The following is a 22202-nucleotide window of genomic DNA, read 5'->3' on the forward strand; positions in this document are numbered from 1 at the left end:
AGAAGACTACTGTATAAAAGTTTATAAAAAATTACTGAGGAAAATTAAAGAAGACCTAATAACCTCAGATATGCAGATGACACCACCCTTATGGCAGAAAGTGAAGAGGAACTAAAAAGCCTCTTGATGAAGGTGAAAGAGGAGAGTGAAAAAGTTGGCTTAAAGCTCAACATTCAGAAAACTAAGATCATGGCATCTGGTCCCATCATTTCATGGCAAATAGATGGGGAAACAGTGGAAACAGTGTCAGACGTTATTTTTTTGGGCTCCAAAATCACTGCAGATGGTGACTGCAGCCATGAGATTAAAAGACACTTACTCCTTGGAAGGGAAGTTATGACCAACCTAGATAGCATATTCAAAAGCAGAGACATTACTTTGCCAACAAAGGTCCATCTAGTCAAGGCTATGGTTTTTCCTGTGGTCATGTATGGATGTGAGAGTTGGACTGTGAAGAAAGCTGAGCGCCGAAGAATTGATGCTTTTGAACTGTGGTGCTGGAGAATACTCTTGAGAGTCCTTTGGACTGCAAGGAGGTCCAACCAGTCCATTCTAAAGGAGATCAGTCCTGGGTGTTCTTTGGAAGGAATGATGCTAAAGCTGAAACTCCAATACTTTGGCCACCTCTTGCGAAGAGTTGACTCATTGGAAAAGACTCTGATGCTGGGAGGGATTGGGAACAGGAAAAAAGGGGACGACAGAAGATGAGATGGCTGGATGGCATCACTGACTCGATGGACGTAAGTCTGAGTGAACTCCGGAAGTTGGTGATGGACAGGGAGGCCTGGCGTGCTGTGATTCATGGGGTCACGGGGAGTCAGACATGACTGAATGACTGAACTGAAATGAACTGAAGTAAAGAGTGGGATATACCATGGAGAATAAGACAATCATAAAAGGGTTCATTTTTTCTTCAGATTGATTTATAGATCCAAAGCAATCTCAAAATAAATCTCAGCAAGTGTGTGTGCATATGTGTGGCAACTGAAAATCTGATTCTATAATTTACATGGCAACGGAAAGGCCAAGAATAGCCTCAGTGCTCTTAACCGAGGAGGAGCAAGGTGGAAAGTCTAACTCTACTGAATATCGAGACTTTTAACAAAGGTACAATGATTAAGACAGTGTGGTATTGGTACAGGAAGAGACCTGTGGATCAGTGGAACAGAACAGAGTGCAGACACAGACCTGTGTGGATAGGGACCCTCCATTTGATGAAGGTGACCCTGGAGAGCAGTGGGAATGCTGCTGGGTTGATTAGATGCCCATATGGAAACAAAAGAAACTTGCTGTTCCATATTCAAAACTCAATTTTGAATAGATTATGGGTATAAAATAGAAAAAGTAAAACAATAGAGCTTCTAGAAGATAATATAAGAACATTTAGATGGTTAATTGCATGTGTCAACCAGACAGACCACAGAGAGCCCAGATGAAACATTATTCCACGTGTGTCTGTGAGGGTGTGTTTCTGGTTGTCTGTGAGCAGAACTGGATAAAGTGGATTGCCCTCCCCAGTGTGGGAGGCCTGAATAGAACAAAAGTGTGCAAAGTGAGTTCGTTCCTCTCACTGCTCACCATCTCATCTACTCCTGTCTGCAGACTGTGATTTACCACTGACATTCCTGGTTCTCAGGCCTTCAGTTCAGTTCAGTTCAGTTCAGCCGCTCAGTCGTGTCCAAGTCTTTGCGACCCCATGAATCGCACGCCAGGCCTCCCTGTCCATCACCAACTCTCGGAGTTCACTCAAACTCATGTCCATTGAGTCGGCGATGCCATCCAGCCATCTCATCCTCTGTTGTCCCCTACTCCTCCTGCCCCCAATCCCTCCCAGCATCAGGGTCTTTTCCAATGAGTCAACTCTTCTCATGAGGTGGCCAAAATACTGGAGTTTCAGCTTTAGCATCAGTCCTTCCAATGCACACCCAGGACTGATCTCCTTTAGAATGGACTGGTTGGATCTCCTTGCAGTCCAAAGGACTCTCAAGAGTCTTCTCCAACACCACAGTTCCAAAGCATCAATTCTTCGGCGCTCAGCTTTCTTCACAGTCCAACTCTCACATCCATACATGACCACTGGAAAAACCATAGCCTTGACTAGATGGACCTTTGTTGGCAAAGTAATGTCTCTGCTTTTGAATATGCTATCTAGGTTGGTCATAACTTTTCTTCCAAGGAGTAAGCGTCTTTTAATTTCATGGCTGCAATCACCATCTGCAGTGATTTTGGAGCCCCCCAAAATAAAGTCTGACATTGTTTCCCCATCTCCCATCAGACTCCACTAAATTCTACCACCAGCCTTTCTGATCTCCAGCTTACAGACAGCAGGTCATGGGACTTCTCAGGCTACATAATCAAATGAGCCAATCCCTCATAACAAATCTTCTTTTACATACGTACAAATATAAGTGCAAATATAAATATATATGTCCTATGGATTTCCTTAGAGAACTCTAACACAAACATGTCTTCATGATTTTTACAGAGTTTTCTTAAAAGGGATATAAGAAGAATTAACCATAAAGAAAAAAACTGATACACTGAACTACACTGAAATAAAGAAGTTCTGTTCATTTAAACACCACCAAAGAGAGTGAGTAGAAGAAGATATTAGCAACATGGATAACTAACAAAGGACTCATACCCAGAATAGAGAGAAGGGTAAGTCAACAAGAAAAATGGAAAACCCAGAAGAGTAATGGGCACAAAATTTGAAAAGGTGCTCCAATACATATATGAAATCTCATATGCTGCTGTGGGAGTGTCACACTGGTCAGCCACTTGGGAAAATTGTTTGATAATACCCACCAAAGTGGGGATTTCCTTTGAGTTAGCAGTTTCACTCCCAGGTATATGCTCCAAAGAAATGTGTGCACCAAAAGACATGTATAAACATAATAATTTATACAAATTGGGACCAAATTGGAAGCAACCCAAATGCTGACTGAATTAATGCAGATTGGATCAATTACAATGTATTTATGCAAAGGAAGTCTTACAGTAATGAAAATGAATGAACTAGAACCATGTGCAGCAACAAAGATGAATTCTCACAAACATAAATGTGAAAGAAGAAAGACGCAGAAGAGAAGATGCCAAATGATTCCATTCATACAGGTGGATGGCGTCGGCAACTCAATGCATGTGAATCTGAGCAAACTCTCAGAGATAGTGAAGGACAAGGAGGCCTGGTGCACTGCAGTCCACGGGATAAGCAGAGTCGGACACGACTGAGAAACTGAGCAATGAAGTTCAAAACTGGCAAAACTAATCTACAGTGTTCGAAGGTATGATGGTGGATTCCTTTCTGGAGGACAGAGGGGTATGCAGAAAATGTTCTAGTTCTTGATCCGGGCGATAGCTACGTGGTGTGTTTGTTTTTTAATACTCTACGAACCAGATGAACATGGCTTGTGCACTTTTCTCTGTGCATGTCAAAGTTCAAAAATGAGTTTATGTAAGAATCTATTTTCCAGTGTGTGGACTATGGAAGACAATAGTGCAGCGGGATTAAGCCACACTACACGCTGAGACATGGGCCAGTGTACAGGCTGTGTCTGCACCCGGCCGCTGTCCACTGCAATGTCCCCACAGCCGCTGGCTTCCACGCTTCCTCACTCTAGTTGCTTCTGCCCTTTAGAATGCCAGCAGGAGCCGAAGGGCTGGGGGTTTCCATCAGGGGCTGAGCGCCCTGGCCCAGCCGCCCCAGGAAATCTCTGCTGAAGAATTCAGTGCTTCACAGCATGGCCTCAGGCTCCAGTCCTCCCCCACTCTCCCTGGAGGTAGGGAAAGGATGCTGACTCAACACAGCTGAGCAAGAGGTGCCCTGCCCTGCCACCTGTGGGCTGCACTGCCTTGGTAGGAGAGCAGGTGACAGTAACCCAGAGGTAACATAAGCCACGTGGGAGGCGGCCTCACTGACCCAGGCCTGGTTGCCCTCCCTGCCCCAGGGCCCACTCTGTGCAGCTGTTCAGGCCCCACCCTGCTGTGTATCACGTGGCTGAGGCAGATTCCCAGGGAGAAGAGCCGGCTGGCTGGCTCTCCTCCAGTTTACAGCTTGACCTGGGGCGGGGCACCTCTTAGGGACCTGGCTTCCTTTTGTCTTAGGCGGGAGTGTTCATACCCCCTTTCCTTCCTATAGGGAAGACTGAGGTCCAACAAAACACTGTCTCTGGGCACCCAGGGTATCATTCTTGCCCGGAGTGGGGTGGTGGGAGGGAAAGGAGCCCCCCACCCCGCCCCAATCTCTCTGTGCGGTGTGACAGCAGAGGAGCACAGCCCTCGCCCATCACCATCTTTACTCCAGAGGCTGAGGCAGGAACCACAGGCCGACACTCCAGGCTGCGATGGAGGCAGTGAGTGCACACCTGCCCTGCAAGTGGCCAACTCCAACACGCACGCTGCAGCTGCAGGCTTGCCCTGTGAGCTCACTGCTGGCACCTTTCTCTGGCTCAGTTGCCTCCAACTTCCCCCCAGACCTCTCCTCACCACCCGCGCCCCCCCACCCCCGACCCCCCCCTCCACCTTTGGTTTCCAGCTCCCCTTTCTCCTCAACAAGGGCTTCACCAGGAACAAGAAAGGCATTCTTCATTCTAAACAGGCAGTGTCAGTGTGAGGTCTGCAGGCCACGCCCCGCCCTCCCCCCGGCCCCCGCCCGTTACATTGCTCCGAGGAACTGGCCTCGGGTCCGAGGTGCAGACACAGAGTGTCATTTCCAAGGTCCTGGAAATGCTGAGAAGGGTTTGTGTTCATCTGAAGTTGTCAGGGCTGCTGGGAAATATTCCATCTGCTTATTTAGGTGAGGGATGAGGACGAGTCCTGAGCAGAGGAAGAAGTGAATTAAAAGGGCAAGGGGTGAGCAGTGGCTGTCACCAGAAGCCCCGTCCAGACACAGGGCCCCGTCTTGGCCCTCTGGTTCTGTGTTCCCAGGGGTGACTGGGCAGGGCAGGGGTCCCCAGGCAGACTGGCCCCTGAGGACGGCCCTGTGGGCTACACTCTGCCCACCTGGCCTCCTTTCCCCACCCCTCTCCTTCACAGGAACAGGGCACAATGAGCTCTGGAATCTGCTAGAACTAGAGTGAAATCCAGGCTCTGCTCTTGACCATAGTGCGACCCAGGGCAGGTTAACCTTTCTCTCAGCCTTGTTTTATTTAATCTGCTAAAACTGTGAAAATAATATAACCTCGTTGACTTTTTAAAAAATCTGTAAAGGTATAAAAATTAAGATCTGTCTTGGATGGTTTGGGGTCACAGCCCCTAGCCCAGGGCAGGTGTGCTGTGGGTGTTCAGGAGGTGGTTGCCTCTACCATAGTCAGGCTGCATGGATCAGAAACTCTAGAGGTCATGAGTGAAGTGCAGCCTTGCAATTCAGCTCAGCTTCTGCAAGTATGCTTGGCATATTTAATGCTCTTTATAATGATTACTATGCCCCCCCATCAGGCAAAAAATGGTACGGAGTGATGTAAGTAACTATAATTACTCTATATTTACACAGTCAAGTGAAGTTTTTGCAGCCTGTTTCTTCTATGTGTTAGTTCTTCAGAATTCATAAACTATCCAAGGAGACAGTTTTCCCTGACGTCAGACATAATGTAATCCTCAAGATAATCCCACAAAAAAAAAAAAAAAGAAAGAAAGAAAGAAAAGACAAAGGCTGGAAAGAGATTTGACTTCTCAGGAGCCAGGTTGCTTCTCTAAAAGGATTCAATTAGGTCCCCCAATCCCTTCGTCAAGCAGTATGTGCCAGGTCCTGGGCTAGGCTCTAGGGGTGCTGAAACAAACCAATCAAGGCCTCGACCTTAAAAGGACTCAGCCCAGGAGGAGGCAGCAGACAAGCCAACCAGCACCTGGAGTGCACTGAAGGCTGGAGCAGAGCCAGGCAGGAGGGGCACAGGACCACTCAGATGGCACTTGTGATTCAGCCTTTCATGATGGCTGTCAGGGGTTGGAATGGCTTCCCCGAAGAAGTGACGCTTCGCTGAGGGTGAAAGGAGAAGTAGAAGTTACCCAGATGGGCGTAAGGGGTGGTGGGAAAGAGCTGTGTTCTAGAAGCAGGGCGTGGCCCCATCACCCAGAGACACCATGGACATGGCAGGCTTGAGGTGTCAGGCAGGGCTGGAAGATGGGTTTGCTGGAGTGGGTAGGCATCCCATCACAGAGCTGGTGGTACCCAGTCCCTCCCACTAGCCCCTCAGGATCACATGAGTGTTCATTCAGCTCTCTAGCCTCAATGACTAGTTCTGTACTGGTGTCCCGCAGAAACTCTCTGTATGCTTGTTGAATGAATGGGTCACATTTTACAAAGTTTATTTCTACTTACGGTTTCTGACAAGACTGAACTGAGGTAGACCTCTTTCCCAACACAAACGCATGGAAAAGATGGACGAGATACTCCAAAAGAATCATCTAAGTGTATGACTGGAGGAGAAGGGGATGACAGAGGATGAGATGGTTGGATGGCATCACTGACTCGATGGACATGAGTTTGAACAAGCTCTGGGAGTTGGTGATGGACAGGGAGGCCTGGCGTGCTGCAGTCCATGGGATCTCAAAGAGTTGGACATGACTGAGCGACCGAACTGACTGAAGTGTACGACTGAGCATGAAAGAAAGAAGGGAAAATGGCCAGTTGCTTGAAATGAAGAGGAAACTAAGTCAAAGCAGTAATCATTACCAGAGCAAAGGGGAGCTGGGAGTATGATACCCTGATACAGTTATAGGAGCGAAGGTTTTAATGCCCATAGAAGGGAGACCATCTGGCTGGAAGCTGGAACTGAGAGGCCCGCAGAAAGCCAGGACCCAGGAAGGGCTGCTGGTCTTCGAACAGGGATCAGGAAGCCCTCTTGAGCAGCCCAGAGGAACATCTGTAGGTGAAGCAGAGGGGAGGCGCTCCTTTCTGGGGTGGGGATCCCAAGCAAGCCTGGACCGCCTGTGGGTGTGGAGGCTGAATGCACACCACCCAACTTCTGGGAATCCTAAACCAAGAGGTTAATGTCAAACTGGCAAGACCTATGGAACTCTTGGGGTCCCAGAAGAATAAACGCCAAAGCAGCAAAAGACACAGGCACAACCCAGGAACATATGGGGCTCTCGCAGAGAACACAATCCCCACTTAAGATGATCTGAAAAAACAGAACAAACCATGTGAGGAAATGAACCACCCTAAAGCCAAATCCTCAGCGACCACATTTGGGAGAACAGGTACTCTTAGAAGTAGAAATAAGTGAAGAATCAGAAAGGGGTTATAAAATAAGTATAATCAAAATAACTAGAAGAGATGAAAGAATAGAAATAGTGAAAAACTAGGACACACAAAAAGAACAGGAAAAAAAAAATTGGCTGATTTTTAAAAAGCTCCAAATATAACACCTAAAAATTAAAAATAAAAAACTAAACACTCAAATCAGAATGGAGTTTCAAAAAGCAGACTATAAACAGCTATCAGCAGAGCAGTGGACTTTCCAGGCGGTGCTAGTGGTAGAGAACCTGCCTGCCAACGCAGGTGATGTAACAGATGTGGGTTCAATCCCTGGGTCAGGAAGATCCTGTGGGGAAGGAAATAGCAACCCACTCCAGTATTCTTGCCTGGGAAATCCCATGGACAGAGGAACCTGACAGGCTGCAGTCCATAGGGTTGCAAAAGTGTTGGAAATGACTTAGCGATTAAGCAACAACCGCTTTGAAGTCATGGGCCAGGCTTGATTTATCTTTGTTTCCGTAGCGCCTCACACACACATATACTGCCTGGAGTAGGGGCTTACTAAATGTTGAACTGAATTCTCATCAATCACTTGTTCACCCTTTGAGGCCTGTTCCTTGCTCTAGGAAGAGATCTCCAAAACCCAGTTTGAGGAACATGACTGAATCAGCTCTGGCTTCACTGGATTTCATACTAAAGGCAGGTGAAGTTTCTGTAACAGAGAAAAAGAAGGTGGTCTACAGGTGTATGGGCTGTGAAGGGCAGTGGGGAGACAGAGGCCTCACACCCCTTAGATGCAGATTTGAACAGCCTCGGGAGGCTGGCAGAATAATTGGAGGAGAAGGCTTTACTAATCTAACCTGAGGCACAAGAGGGCAGCTTCTTTCCCCTAATGATCTCAGAGCTTTAAGAATGTTTATCTGGGGGCTTCCCTGGTGGTCCAGTGGCTAAGACTCCATGCTCCCAATGCAAGTTCAATCCTTGGTCAGGGAACTAGATCCCACATGCCACCACTGAAGATCCCACATGCTGCAACTAAGACCTGGTGTGGCCAGATAAAACGAATATTGAAAAGGAAAACTTAAAAAAAAAAAAGAATATTTACCTGAGAATTGTGCCCTCCAGAGTTGAAGTCCTACTGGATATTGGACAAGTCTGAGGGTCTGTTTTCCCTGGAGCCTGGAGGCCAAAAGGAACTTCTTCATGGAGAAGGAGAATGGCATGATGTGGAATCATGGATTGGGGCTACTAAGATGTTCTAGGAAAGGACGTGGATACAAGAGCCCAGGGAGCAGAAAAGCAGAGTGCCTATTTTCAAAGCTATTCCATCTGATGGGAAAGACCACTGGGGAGAACTGAGAGCCTCAGTACTTACTCAGATTGCATTACTCAGTGCTTACGGATTGCATTTGGCAGTGATAAATACTAAAATGATTGCAAATTATATTGCAGGGAATACCCAGATAAAAGTAGGAGTTTTAATAATTAATTGTACCCAACTAATATTCAGCTGGGGCTTCCCCCTGGTGGCTTAGCAGTAAAGAATCTGCCTGCAATGCAGGAGACCTGAATTTGATACTTGGGTCGGTAAGATCCCTTAGAGGAGGGAATGGCTACCCACTCCACTATTCTTGCCTGGGAAATCCCACGGACAGAGGAGCCTGGTAGGCTACAGTCCACGGGGTCACAAAAAGAGTCGGGCGAGACTGATGGACTGAAACAACAACAACAATATTCACTAGTTTCTTTTATACATAGAACCTTATTTCTCTGCTGCTGTTGCCTTCATTTTTTTGGCTGAGACAAAATGAGTCCCTTAGGGGCTGGGCTGAAATCTCACTTCCTAAACACCACTGTTGAGATTCAGGCAGTCGAGGAATTGTCCCTGAAAGTGAACAGAGAAACACAGACAGGGCAGAGCCAGGGGAGAGAGGAGAATGTCTCAGCCAAGCTCAGGGGGTTCTCCACACTTGACTTCAAGGTCACAGTGGGGAGAGGAGTCTAGTCTGCCTTCAGACAGAGTGCTCACGGCTGAGGCCTGCAAGAGGCATGTGCACCAGCTTCTGCCCCAGTCAGTACTCTGCAAGCTGCAGCCGTAGCTCACGGAGGCAGCCCTGCTGGCACTGGGAAAACAGAAGGGAAGTCACGAGATGATTTTTCTGTTTGGGAAGGAGAGGCCATCAACACTGCAGGCATTCTATGTGCTAGGCGGGCTACAATGTCACCCCATTGAATCCCCAAGACAATCATATCAGAAAAGTATCATTAATCCCATTGCTCTTAAGAGATAAAAAAAACTTGAGGCTCAGGGAGGCTAGAAAACTTGTCCACAGGTTGAGAATGAACCCCAAGTCTGCCTCTAAGAGGAGCAAGAGAAAACTGCAGAGGGGGCCACCGAGGCATCTGTCACACTTCCTGAGATCATGGCTCCTACCCAGTTTCCTACACAAAGGCTTTCTCTTACAGGTCTTCAGTCAAAGCTTATCAATACTCACAACTCCTACATTCTCTCCTACATTGCTTTGTCTGATAACATGCTAGTTATCAGAATTGGGGATTAGGCCAATGTAAGTTGTTGTCACCAGACCTCTGAACTGCTCAGACACGGACTTCAAGCTACTGCCCTTCTCCCACTGAACAGAAACTCTGCCAACCTTATTTCCAAAGAGCAGAGAGTCAGGCCATGAACCTGACACCATTGTGTTTCTGGGGCCACAATCTGTCATGTGAATGGCTGCCTTCTCACACAATGGCCTAGAAATCCTGCAACTGTTTTCCAGAAACAGAGCCATCCAATAAGAGTGATGGTGTTAAAGGATGCTTGGTCAACTTTCCTGAATGACTGATTTGGTGGGAATTGCGGGTACAAGATAGCTTAGGATAGCATTCGCCTAAGGATAAATTACAAAGACGAGTAACACTTTGAAAGTAATCTGAATGGAGATTTGGTCTTGAAGGCACTCAGTAACCCATCTGCCACCAATAACAGAGCAAGAGTTCTTGAGGAAGATGCAAGTTTTCTTCTAGAAGGTTCCATTGGCATGTGCCTATTTGACCCAAAACTAACCGGTTTGGGTTCTTGTCATCACTGAGTAGCACCTTGGGACATCGGTTGTCTTTCATCTATTTTCTTCCCAGAGTTAATGTGATAATGTTGACTCTGCCTCACTCAGCTGTGGCAAGTGACCTTAAACAAGTTACTTACATTCCCTAGACCTCAGTTTCTGCAAATACAATAGTAATAGAAGAAAATTCTTCAGGTTATCATGAGAATTAAGTGGGATAACACTTAATTACAGTACTATCCCTCGACTAGTCCGTTTAGTCACAGCTATGGTTTTTCTAGTAGTCATGTATGGATGTGAGAATTGGACTATAAAGAAAGCTGAGCATCGAAGAATTGATGCTTTTGAACTGTGGTGTTGGATAAGACTCTTGAGAGTCCCTTGGACTGCAAAGAGATCCAACCAGTCCATCCTAAAGGAGATCAGTCCTGGCTGTTCATTGGAAGGACTGATATTGAAGCTGAAACTCCACTACTTTGGCCACCTGATGCAAAGAGCTGACTCACTGGAAAAGACTCTGGTGCTGGGAAAGATTGAGGGCAGGAGGAGAAGGGGATGACAGAGGATGAGATGGTTGGACGGCATCACCGACTCAATGGACATGAGTTTGAGTAAACTCTGGGAGTTGGTGATGGACAGTGAAGCCTGGCGTGCTGCAGTCCATGGAGTCGCAAAGAGTCGGACACAACTGAGTGACGAAACTGAACTGACTGATCCCTCGTCCGTGATACACACAGTAGGTGCTCAATGGTAGCTGCCTTCGCCATTCATCACACTCATTGTCTTCTTCAGGGCACACCCCTCACCTCACTCATCACCACTTTCACTGTCCCACAGACAAACACACGCAGTCAAGGAGGCAGTCTGTGATGAAGAAAAGAAGTGTATAAAACTATGCCAGGAGCCATCTTTGAACAAGGTCACAAACTTAAACCTCAGTAGGTACCCATGAATGGCCCATCTCTAAAATTCCCAAGGTAAGGAGGAGGGATACATTGGGAGATTGGGATTGACATACCCACACTACTATATATAAAATAGACAAGAAAGTACTATATAGCACAGGGAACTCCGCTCATTACTCCGTCATGACCTATATGGGAAAAGAATCTAAAAAAAGAGTGGATGTATGTATATGGAAAACTGATTCACTTTGTTGGACAGCAGAAACTAACACAACATTGTAAATCAACTATATTCCATTAAAAGTTATTTTAAAAAATTGAAAACAAATTCACAAGGCAGGCGGACTATCGCAACAAACTCCTATAAACAGTATAGTCAGACTGAACTACAACAAAAGGCACACAGTGAACCCAGTAAGCAAGCACATGATTAGAGATGAAGTAGGGGTGTGGGGTCAAGAAGAGCTGGAGCCTGGAAAGGAAGGTTCGCTTTGGAATATATTGGGTTGGCTACAAACCTCGTTTGGGTCTTCCTGTAAGCCCTGCACTAATCTTTCAGCCAACCCAATACTTCTAATACATTACATCTGTTCTGACACAAGTATTTTCACACCCTATACAGAAGGGCAAAAGAGATTTTACAGGAGAAATACTTCTGTGCCAGCTCTTTTCTAGTACAGTCACAAAAAGTGTGACTGCCTCCCTGAGAATCTCTTAGTCAGGGAGGCCGCGTACACGGAAGCCCAGGGGTGCTACCTCCACAGGACAGGGTCAGGCGACAAACTTTCCCACAGAGTGGCTTACTTGTTGCTGTCTCGGTACTCGTAGACATGACATCCTTGAGGCAACCCAGTCTCGTGGTCCAGAGTGAAAGCCAGCTTTAGCTGCATAAGGAGAGAAGAGAAAAACGAGTACGTTTTAGGCAGTGTGCTCTGTTCATTCTGACAGCTGAAATGAAAAACAACAAGAAAACAAGCAAAATCACTTTCCCTCAAGAGGATGTGTTGTGGAGAACCTGGCCTGCCCGCCCCGGGAAGAGCCTGCACCTTATAGGGACACGGGTGTCAAGAACTGTCACCAGGACTCAAGTTCTCCATTCGGTGAGCAACCAACTTTTATTAAGGCCCCTACTTGGTGATAGACCCTGAGTGAGCTAATGGGGAAAGAGCAGAGAAGAGTAGCAGAGAGGATCCTATGGTTTAGTAGGAGACAGACATCCATCACATAATTGTGCTGATGAATGGAAAAAACATTTATATACATATATTATATATATATATATATATATATATATATATATATATATATGAAACTTTAAATAGGTTCTCTGAAGAAGGAAAAAAAAAAACTTCCTTTGTTTCTATAGGGGTAAATAACCTGACCTAGACTGGGAAAGTGCAAAGACAGGGTTACCTAGACAGTGGGAAGGATGGAGGGGAGAGAAGAGGGCCCTCATTGGCAGAGCCCTGGGTGCAAGACTTGCAGGAGCTGAAGGATGGATTGGGAGTGGGGGGCATATATTGGGCAATGATGCTAGAGAGGAAGGCCAGGGCAGGGTATGCAGGGCCTTCTCAGCCATGTTGGAATTTCTGACCTTTACCTTACTAGCAAAGGGAAGCCTCTGACATGTTTTAAGAAAGGGGTAGATGACACGACCAAAGTTATGTTTTAGCAGGATCTCTTTGTCTATTACAGAAAAGACCTTTGTCTATTAGAGAAAAGAACGCAGCAGGGAGAGCAGAAGTAGGAGACCCTGTGGCAGGCGACTGAGCAGTGGGGGTGAGTGGTGATGGGGCTGGGACCAGACGGCACGTGGGCGAGATGGAGAGAAACGGACAATGTGAGATCTCCAGTAAAGGTTCAGGAACAGAATGGACAGAATATGCTGATGGATTCAGTGCTGGAGAATGTGAGGACAGAAAACAGGAAGTTGAGGATGGTTCAGATTTTTGATGTAAACAACCAGGCAGGTGGTGGTTCCACTGCTGAGCTGGAGGACTGAAAGCGGGGACGGGCAGACAGTCCAACGTCTGATTTTGGCCATGTTGACTTGGAGGCGCTCCTTAGCTTTTTCCTGATTAGGGAAGATCAGGAACAAGGATTCTGGTGATGATGTCTTGGTTTCTTTCCGGATTCTGAGAGGAGTGCTCAGGTGTGGCTGAGAAGCCGGAGCTTTGTGAGATGTGTCTGTCCTGCTGGGGCCCGGACGGTTAGGGCAGCTCTAACATTTCCAAATGCAGAGCTAGTTATCAGATTTACAAATTTCCTGGGTTTAAACATCACTAGGGAGGGAATTCCCTAGAGGTCCAGTGGTTAGGACTTGGTGATTTTACTGTGATGGTCTGGGGTTCAATCTAAGATCCTGCAAGCCACACAGTGTGGCCAAAATAGTTCAATTAAATTTTAAAAAATCACCAGGGAACTTTTTAACTAAAATTAACTGCACGTTAGGAGGATACATTATTATACCTTTTTTTTTCTTTTTTTACTGAAAGCTGCTGACACAACTACTGATGTGCATCATTAGATTCTGGATGCCTTTCCTCTTCCTTAGAGGGACATGAGCTTGTAGGAATGGCCTGTCCTCTCACTGACCCAGATGAAAATACAAAAGCAGAAACAAGCCCTGCTTCACCAGCATAGAGCCAGGAACTTCAAGTCAAAGGCATGTTTTCCCCACAGAGCACCGCTTGGATCTTCCCAGCCCTCGTTCAGTAAAACAGAAAACAGTTATTTACAAATATCTGTTAATTACAACCCCTTTTTTTTTCTTTACTTTCCTTTTTGTAGCTAAATTCAGGTCTCTATACATTTAGTCCATTTCAAAGTCTCTACTGTTTAGAAATTTTCAAAGCCTTCGATTCAGTGATTCAAGTTACAAATTTATGGCTTGGGAAAGTATCATAAATGTAGAGGAAAGAGTTTTCTTTTTTAAAAAACTATTTATTTCAGTATTATTTATTGGAAAGACTCCGAAAAACCAGAAATAGCAGAATAGTTAAATAAACCATACTAGAGTCAGGTGTAGAATAGCATATGGCTGTTAAATGGTTTATAAAGAATTTTTATTAACCTGGGAAAATATTTGGGTTAGATGAAAAGAAGCAAGATGCACATTTGATCAGTTCAGTTCAGTTCAGTTGCTCAGCTGTGTCCGACTCTTTGCGACCCCATGAATTGCCGCATGCCAGGTCTCCCTGTCTATCACTAACTCCCGGAGTTCACTCAAACTCACATCCATCAAGTCGGTGATGCCATCCAGCCATCTCACCCTCTCTCGTCCCCTTCTCCTCATGCCCCCAATCCCTCCCAGCATAAGGGTCTTTTCCAATGAGTCAACTCTTCGCATGAGGTGGCCAAAGTATTGGAGTTTCAGCTTCAACATCAGTCCTTCCAAAGAACACCCAGAATTGATCTCCTTTAGAATGGACTGGTTGGATCTCCTTGCACTCCAAAGGACTCTCAAGAGTCTTCTCCAACACGACAGTTCAAAAGCATCAATTCTTTGGCACTCAGCTTTCTTCACAGTCCAACTCTCACATCCATACATGACCACTGGAAAAACCATAGCCTTGACTAGATGGACCTTTGTTGGCAAAGTAATGCCTCTGCTTTTGAATATGCTATCTAGGTTACTCATAACTTTCCTTCCAAGGAGTAAGTGTCTTTTAATTTCATGGCTGCAATCACCATCTGCAGTGATTCTGGAGCCCAAAACAATAAAGTCTGACACTGTTTCCACTGTTTCCCCATCTATTTCCCATGAAGTGATGGGACCAGATGCCATGATCTTTGTTTTCTGAATGTTGAGCTTTAAGCCAACTTTTTCACTCTCCTCTTTCACTTTCATCAAGAGGCTTTTTAGTTCTTCTTCACTTCCTGCCGTAATGGTGGTGTCATCTGCATATCTGAGGTTATTGATATTTCTCCCAGCAATCTTGATTCCAGGTTGTGCTTCTTCCAGCCCAGCATTTCTCATGATGTACTCTGCATAGAAGTTAAATAAGCAGGGTGACAATATACAGCCTTGACGTACTCCTTTTCCTATTTGGAACCAGTCTGTTGTTCCATGGCCAGTTCTAACTGTTGCTTCCTGACCTGCATATAGGTTTCTCAAGAGGCAGGGCAGATGGTCTGGTATTCCCATCTCTTTCAGAATTTTCCACAGTTTATTGTGATCCACACAGTCAAAGGCTTTGGCATAGTCAATAAAGTGGAAGTAGATGTTTTTCTGGAACTCTTGCTTTTTTGATGATCCAGCGGATGTTGGCAATTTGATCTCTGGTTCCCCTGCCTTTTCTAAAACCAGCTTGAACATCTGGAAGTTCACGGTTCATGTATTGTTGAAGCCTGGCTTGGAGAATTTTGAGCATTACTTTACTAGCGTGTGAGATGAGTGCAATTGTGTGGTAGTTTGAGCATTCTTTGGCACTACTTTTCTTTGGGATTGGAATGAAAACTGACCTTTTCCAGTCCTGTGGCCACTGCTGAGTTTTCCAAATTTGCTGCCATATTGAGTGCAGCACTTTCACAGCATCATCTTTCAGGATTTGAAATAGCTCCACTGGAATTCCATCATCTCCACTAGCTTTGTTCATAGTGATGCTTCCTAAGGCCCACTTGACTTCTCATTCCAGGATGTCTGGCTCTAGGTGAGTGATCACACCATCGTGATTATCTTGATTGTGAAGATATTTTCTGTATAGTTCTTCTGTGTATTCTTGCCACCTCTTCTTAATGTCTTCTGCTTCTGTTAGGTCCATACCATTTCTGTCCTTTATTGAGCCTATCTTTGCATGAAATGTTCCCTTGGTATCTCTAATATTCTTGAAGAGATCTCTAGTCTTTCCCATTCTGTTGTTTTCCTCTATTTCTTTGCATTGATCTCTGAGGAAGACTTTCTTATCTCCTTGCTATTCTTTGGAACTCTGCATTCAGATGCTTATATCTTTCCTTTTCTCCTTTGCTTTTTGCTTCTCTTCTTTTCACAGCTATTTGTAAGGCCTCCTCAGACAGCCATTTTGCTCTTTTGCATTTCTTTTTCTTGGGGATGGTCTTGATCCGTCTCCTGTACAATGTCACAAACCTCCATCCATAGTTCATCAGGCACTCTATCTATCAGATCTAGTCCCTTAAATCTATTTCTCACTTCCACTGTATAATCATAAGGGATTTGACTTAGGTCATACCTGAATGGTCTAGTGATTTTCCCCACTTTCTTCAATTTAAGTCTGAATTTGGCAATAAGGAGTTCATGGTCTGAGCCAGTCAGCTCCCAGTCTTGTTTTTGCTGACTGTGTAGAGCTTCTCCATCTTTGGCTGCAAAGAATATAATCATATTTGATCACATACCCCAAAAAAGTACATTAAAAAAAAAAAAAAAACCACAGATGGCATAGAAGACTGGAAGGAACAATGTCAAAATGGCAACAGCAATTGTTGTTGTCATTGTTCAGTTTCTCATTCATGTCCAACTCTTTGCAACCCCCAGGACTGCAGCATGCCAGGCTTCCCTGTCCTTCACCATTGCCAGGAGCTTGCTCAAACTCATGTCCACTGAGTTGGTGATGCCCTCCAATCATCTTGAACTCTGTCATCCCTTTCTCTCCCTACCTTCTATCTTTCCTAACATCAGGGTCTTTTCCAATAAGTCGGCTCTTTTCATCAGGTAGCCAAAGTATCGGAGCTTCAGCTTCAGCATCAGTCCTTCCAATGAATATTCAGGGTTGATTTCCTTTAGGACTGACTGGTTTGATCTCCTTGCTGTCCAAGAGACTCTCAAGACTGCAACAGTGATGGCTTGACTTTCTTTGCATTTTCCAAAGTCTTTATGAGAAACATGATGAGCTAAAATCTGTTGTCCTTAGTCACAGAGGAAAATTGGAAAACTTAATTCTTAATCCAAGTCTATGACCCAACCACTAATGTTGAAGAAGCTGAAGCTGAACGGTTCTATGATGACCAACAAAATCTTCTAGAACTAACACCAAAAAAAGATGTCCTTTTTATTATAGAGGACTGGAATGCAAAAGTAGGAAGTCAAGAGATACCTGGAGTAACAGGCAAGTTTGGCCTTGGAGTACAAAATGAAGCAGGGCAAAGGCTAATAGAGTTTTCCCAAGAGAATACATTGGTCATAGCAAACACCCTCTTCCAACAACACAAGCAACGACTCTACACATGGACATCACCAGATGGCCAATACAGAAAACAGATTGATTATATTCTTTGCAGCTGAAGATGGAGAAGCTCTCTACAGTCAGCAAAAACAAGACTGGGAGCTGACTGTGGCATAGATCATGAACTCCTTATTGCAAAATTCAGATTTAAAGAAAGTAGGAAAAACCACCAGATCACTCAGTTCAGTTCAGTTCACTCAGTTGTGTCCGACTCTTTGCAACTCCATGAACTGCAGCACGTCAGGCCTCCTTGTCCATCACCAACTCCCGGAGCCTACCCAAACTCATGTCCATTGAGTCAGTGATGCCATCCAACCATTTCATCCTCTGTCGTTCCCTTTTCCTCCTGCCTTCAATCTTTCCCATCATCAGGGTCTTTTCCAGTGAGCCAGCTCTTTGCATCAGGTGGCCAAAGTATTGGAGTTTGAGCTTCAACATCAAACCTTCCAATGAACACCCAGGTCTGATCTCCTTTATGGACTGATTGGAGCTCCTTGCTCTCCAAGGGACTCTCAAGAGTCTTTTCCAACACCACAGTTCAAAAGCCTCAATTCTTTGGCGCTCAGCTTTCTTTATAGTCCAACTCTCAGATCCACATATGACTACTGGATTTGAAATCCCTTATGATTATACAGTGTAAGTGACAAATAGATTCAAGTTCAAGGAATTAGATCTGATAGAAAGAGTGCCTGAAGAACTATGGACAAAGGTTTGTGATACTGTACAGGAGGCAATGATCAAGACCATCCCCAAGAAAAAGAAATGCAAAAAGGCAAAATGGTTGTCTGAGGAGGTCTTACAAATAGCTGAGAAAAGAAGAGAAGCTAAAGGAAAAGGAGAAAAGGAAAGATATACCAGTCTGAATGCAGAGTTCCAAAGACTAGCAAGGAGAGATAAGAAAGCCTTCCTCAGTGATCAGTGCAAAGAAACAGAGGAAAACAACAGAATGGGAAAGACTAGAGATCTCTTCAAGAAAGTTAGAGATACCAAGGAAACATTTCATGCGAAGATGGGCTCAATAAAGGACAGAAATGGTATGTACCTGACAGAAGCAGAAGACATTAAGAAGAGGTGGCAAGAATACACAGAAGAACTGTACAAAAAAGATCTTCACGACCCAGATAATCACGATGGTGTGATCACTCACCTAGCGCCAGACATCCTGGAATGAGAAGTCAAGTGGGGCCTTAGGAAGCATCACTACGAACACAGCTAGTGGAGGTGATGGAATTCTAGCTGAGTTATTTTAAATCCTAAAAGATGATGCTGTGAAAGTGCTGCAGTCAATATGCCAGCAAATTTGGAAAACTCAGCATTGGCCACAGGATTGGAAAAGATCAGTTTTCATTTCAATCCCAAAGGAAGGCAATGCCAAAGAATGTTCAAGCTATTCCATAATTGCATTCATTTTACATGTTAGCAAAGTAGTACTCAAAATTCTCCAAGCCAGGCTTCAACAGTATGTGAACGATGAACTTCCAGATGTTCAAGCTGGATTTAGAAAAGGCAGAGGAACCAGAGACCAAATTGCCAACATCTGTAGGATCACAGAAAAAGCAAGAGAATTCCAGAAAAACATCTACTTCCACTTTATTGACTACGCCAAAGCCTTTGACTGTATGGATCACAACAAACTCTGGAAAATTCTTAAAGAGATGGGAATACCAAACCACCTTACCTGCTTCCTGAGAAATCTGTATGCAGGTCAAAGCAACAGTTAGAACAAGACATGGAACAACTAACTGGTTCCAAATTGGGAAAGGAGTACGTCAAGGCTATATATTGCCACCCTGCTTATTTAACTTACATGCAGAGTACATCAGAGAAATGCAGGGCTGGATGAAGCACGAGCCCTTGATTCCAGCGCTAGAATCAAGATTGCTGGGAGAAATATCAATAACCTCAGATATACAGATGACATCACCCTTATGGAAGAAAGTGAAGAGGAACTGAAGAGCCTCTTGATGAAAGTGAAAGAGGAGAGTGAAAAGGCTGGCTCAAAATTCAACATTCAAAAAACGAAGATCATGGCATCTGGTCCCATAACTTCATGGAAAATAGATAGGGAAACAGTGAGAGACTTTATTTTGGGGGGGCTCCAAAATCACTGCAGATGGTGACTGCAGCCTTGAAATTAAAAGATTCTTGCTCATTGGAAGAAAATCTATGACCAATCTAGACAGCACATTAAAAAGCAGAGACATTAGTTTGCCAACAAAGGCCCATCTAGTCATGGCTATGGTTTTTCCAGTAGTCGTGTGTGGATGTGAGAGTTGGACTATAAAGAAAGCTGAGTGCCAATGAATTGGTGCTTTTGAATTGTGGTGTTGGAGAAGACTCTTGGGAGTCCCTTGGACTGCAAGGAGATCAAACAAGTCAATCCTAAAGGAAATGAGTCCTGAATATTCATTGGAAGAACTGATGCTGAAACTGAAACTCCAATACTTTGGCCACCTGATGCAAAGAACTGACTCCTTGGAAAATACCCTGATGCTGGCAAAGATTGAAGGCAGGAGGAGAGGTGGATGACAGAGGGTGAGACAGTTGGACACAAATTTAAGCAAGCTCTGGGAGCTGGTGATAAGACAGGGAAGCCTGGTGTGCTGTAGTCCATGGGGTTGCAGAGTTGGACATGACTGAGCAACTGAACTGAACTGAATTCTTAATTAACAAACTATTTATCTACAATTCAACAATATGGTGAGGACTTCCCCTGGTGGTCCAGTGGTTAAGAATCCACCTGCCAATGCAGAGCCCATAGGTCTGATCCCTCATCGGGGAAGAATCCACATGCTGAGGAGCAACTAAGCCTGTGTGCCACAACTACCGATGCCCAAGCACTCTAAAGCCCATGCTCTGCAAATAAGAGAAGGCACTGCTCTGCACTGTAACCAGAGAGTAGCCCCCAGGTGCCTCAACTAGAGAAAGGCTGTGTGCAGCAATGAAGATGCAGGACAGCCAAAATTAAGAAAAAAAAGAACAAACTCAATATGGTGAGTGAGTAGAGGTGGTGAGGGGGAGGGGGGAGAGGAGACAGGGACAGAAGAGCACATATATTTATTGAATGGAGAGCTCCTATTTATTGAAATGCTACCAAGTAAAGGCCTTTCTTTATGCTGATCACAACTATTTGAAATCAGTATTACTATTTCCTTTTAACAGGTGAGGAACTTGTGATGGAGAAAGGTAAGTTGTCAAACCATAATTAGGATTTCAGCCAAAACCTATGTTCTTTCCACCTTACCAGAATTATAGGACTTGGTGATGGCCTGGATGTAAACTGAGAGGGAGGTGGCAAAGACAACATCTGAGGTTCTTGGCTGTGGACAGTAGGGTAGGTGGTGTTGCTGTGATGTGTGCTTAGTCGCTCAGCTGTGTCCGACCCCATGGACTGCAGGCTCCTCTGTCCATGGGGATTCTCCAGACAGGAATACTGGAGTGGGTAGCCATGCCCTCCTCCAGGGGATCTCCCAACCCAGGGATCAAATTTTGGTCTCCCTCACTGCAGGTGGATTCTTTGCCATCTGAGCCACCAGGGAAGCCCAAGAATACTGGAGTGGGTAGCCGTTCCCTTCTCCAGTGAATCTTCCCGACCCAGGAACTGAACCAGGGTCTCCTGCATGGCAGGCAGATTCTTTACCAGCTGAGCCACCAGGGAAGCCCAGATTGTGTTGCTAGTTACTGTGACAAGGAGGAATAACTGGGTCAGGAGTGCTGATTTTAAGGTCCCTAAGAGGGATCTTAGTGGAGATGACCAGGATGAACTACATAAGTGATTCTGAATTTTATAAGCAAGACTGTTATCTGGAGGTTCATATTTGGGAAGCTTTGGGTGGAAAGGAAGATGGCACCAAAGCCACGAGACTGTCCCAAGAGCGTATGTGGAGTAAAAATGAGGTTTTTGACAGCACAACTGTATTTGACAGCTGGACAATGGAGACTGAGGATGGGTAGCCTTGAGTTCTGAATTATGATGTCACAGAAGCCAAGGTGGCACATATCTTAAGAGGGGAGCAGTCAGAAGCATCAAATCCTGCTAAGAGGTCAAGGAAGACAGGAACATGCCAAGAGCTTGTTGGATTTAGCAACAAGAACTCTCAGGACATTTTGGACAAGCTGACTTTGGTGGGAGCAGAGACCAGGGTGTGATAGGTTGAAAGATGAGTAAGTAGCATGTGCGGAAATGGGGATCTTGAGTGTGTTAACTCAGCACATTCGAGAGTGGCAGGGAAGAGCCAAGACTAATGGAATGGAATGGGGTTGAATAATAGGAGATAGAATCAAAGATGAGTGTATGGTAAGATGACAGGGACTTGTGTATTGTAAGATGACAGGGATCTTCAAGACCCAGATAATCACGATGGTGTGATCACTCACCTAGAGCCAGACATCCTGGAATGCGAAGTCAAGTGGGCCTTAGGAAGCATCATTACAAACAAAGCCAGTGGAGGTGATGGAATTCCAGTTGAGCCATTTCAAATTCTAAAAGATGATGCTGTGAAAGTGCTGCACTCAATATGCCAGCAAATTTGGAAAACTCAGCAGTGGCCATAGGACTGGAAAAGGTCAGTTTTCATTCCAATCCCAAAGAAAGGCAATGCCAAAGAATGCTCAAACTACTGCACAATTGCACTCATCTCACACGATAGGAAAGTAATGCTCAAAATTCTCCAAGCCAGGCTTCAACAATACATGAACCGTGAACTTCCAGATGTTCAAGCTGGTTTTAGAAAAGGCAGGGGAACCAGAGATCAAATTGCCAACATCTGCTGAATCATCGAAAAAGCAAGAGTTCCAGAAAAACATCTACTTCCGCTTTATTGACTATGCCAAAGCCTTTGACTGTGTGGATCAC

At 45.0% G+C, this 22202-nt stretch overlaps 1 protein-coding gene across 4 annotated transcripts in view; it reads right to left on the bottom strand.

The window, feature by feature from the left end:
- DIS3L2 (DIS3 like 3'-5' exoribonuclease 2) overlaps positions 1-22202 on the bottom strand; it is a 356855-nt gene that overhangs the window by 35051 nt on the left and 299602 nt on the right. For all 4 annotated transcript variants that reach the window (XR_011467266.1, XM_005906404.2, XM_070385152.1 and 1 more), the window contains one exon: positions 11973-12052. Coding sequence is in view for 3 of the 4 variants with exons in the window: in XM_005906404.2 (XP_005906466.2) it covers positions 11973-12052 (80 nt within the window). In the remaining variant the exon portion in view is untranslated. The remainder of the gene's footprint in view (positions 1-11972; positions 12053-22202) is intronic.

This window comes from Bos mutus, chromosome 2 (genome assembly GCF_027580195.1).
Source record: "Bos mutus isolate GX-2022 chromosome 2, NWIPB_WYAK_1.1, whole genome shotgun sequence".
NCBI lineage: Eukaryota > Metazoa > Chordata > Mammalia > Artiodactyla > Bovidae > Bos > Bos mutus.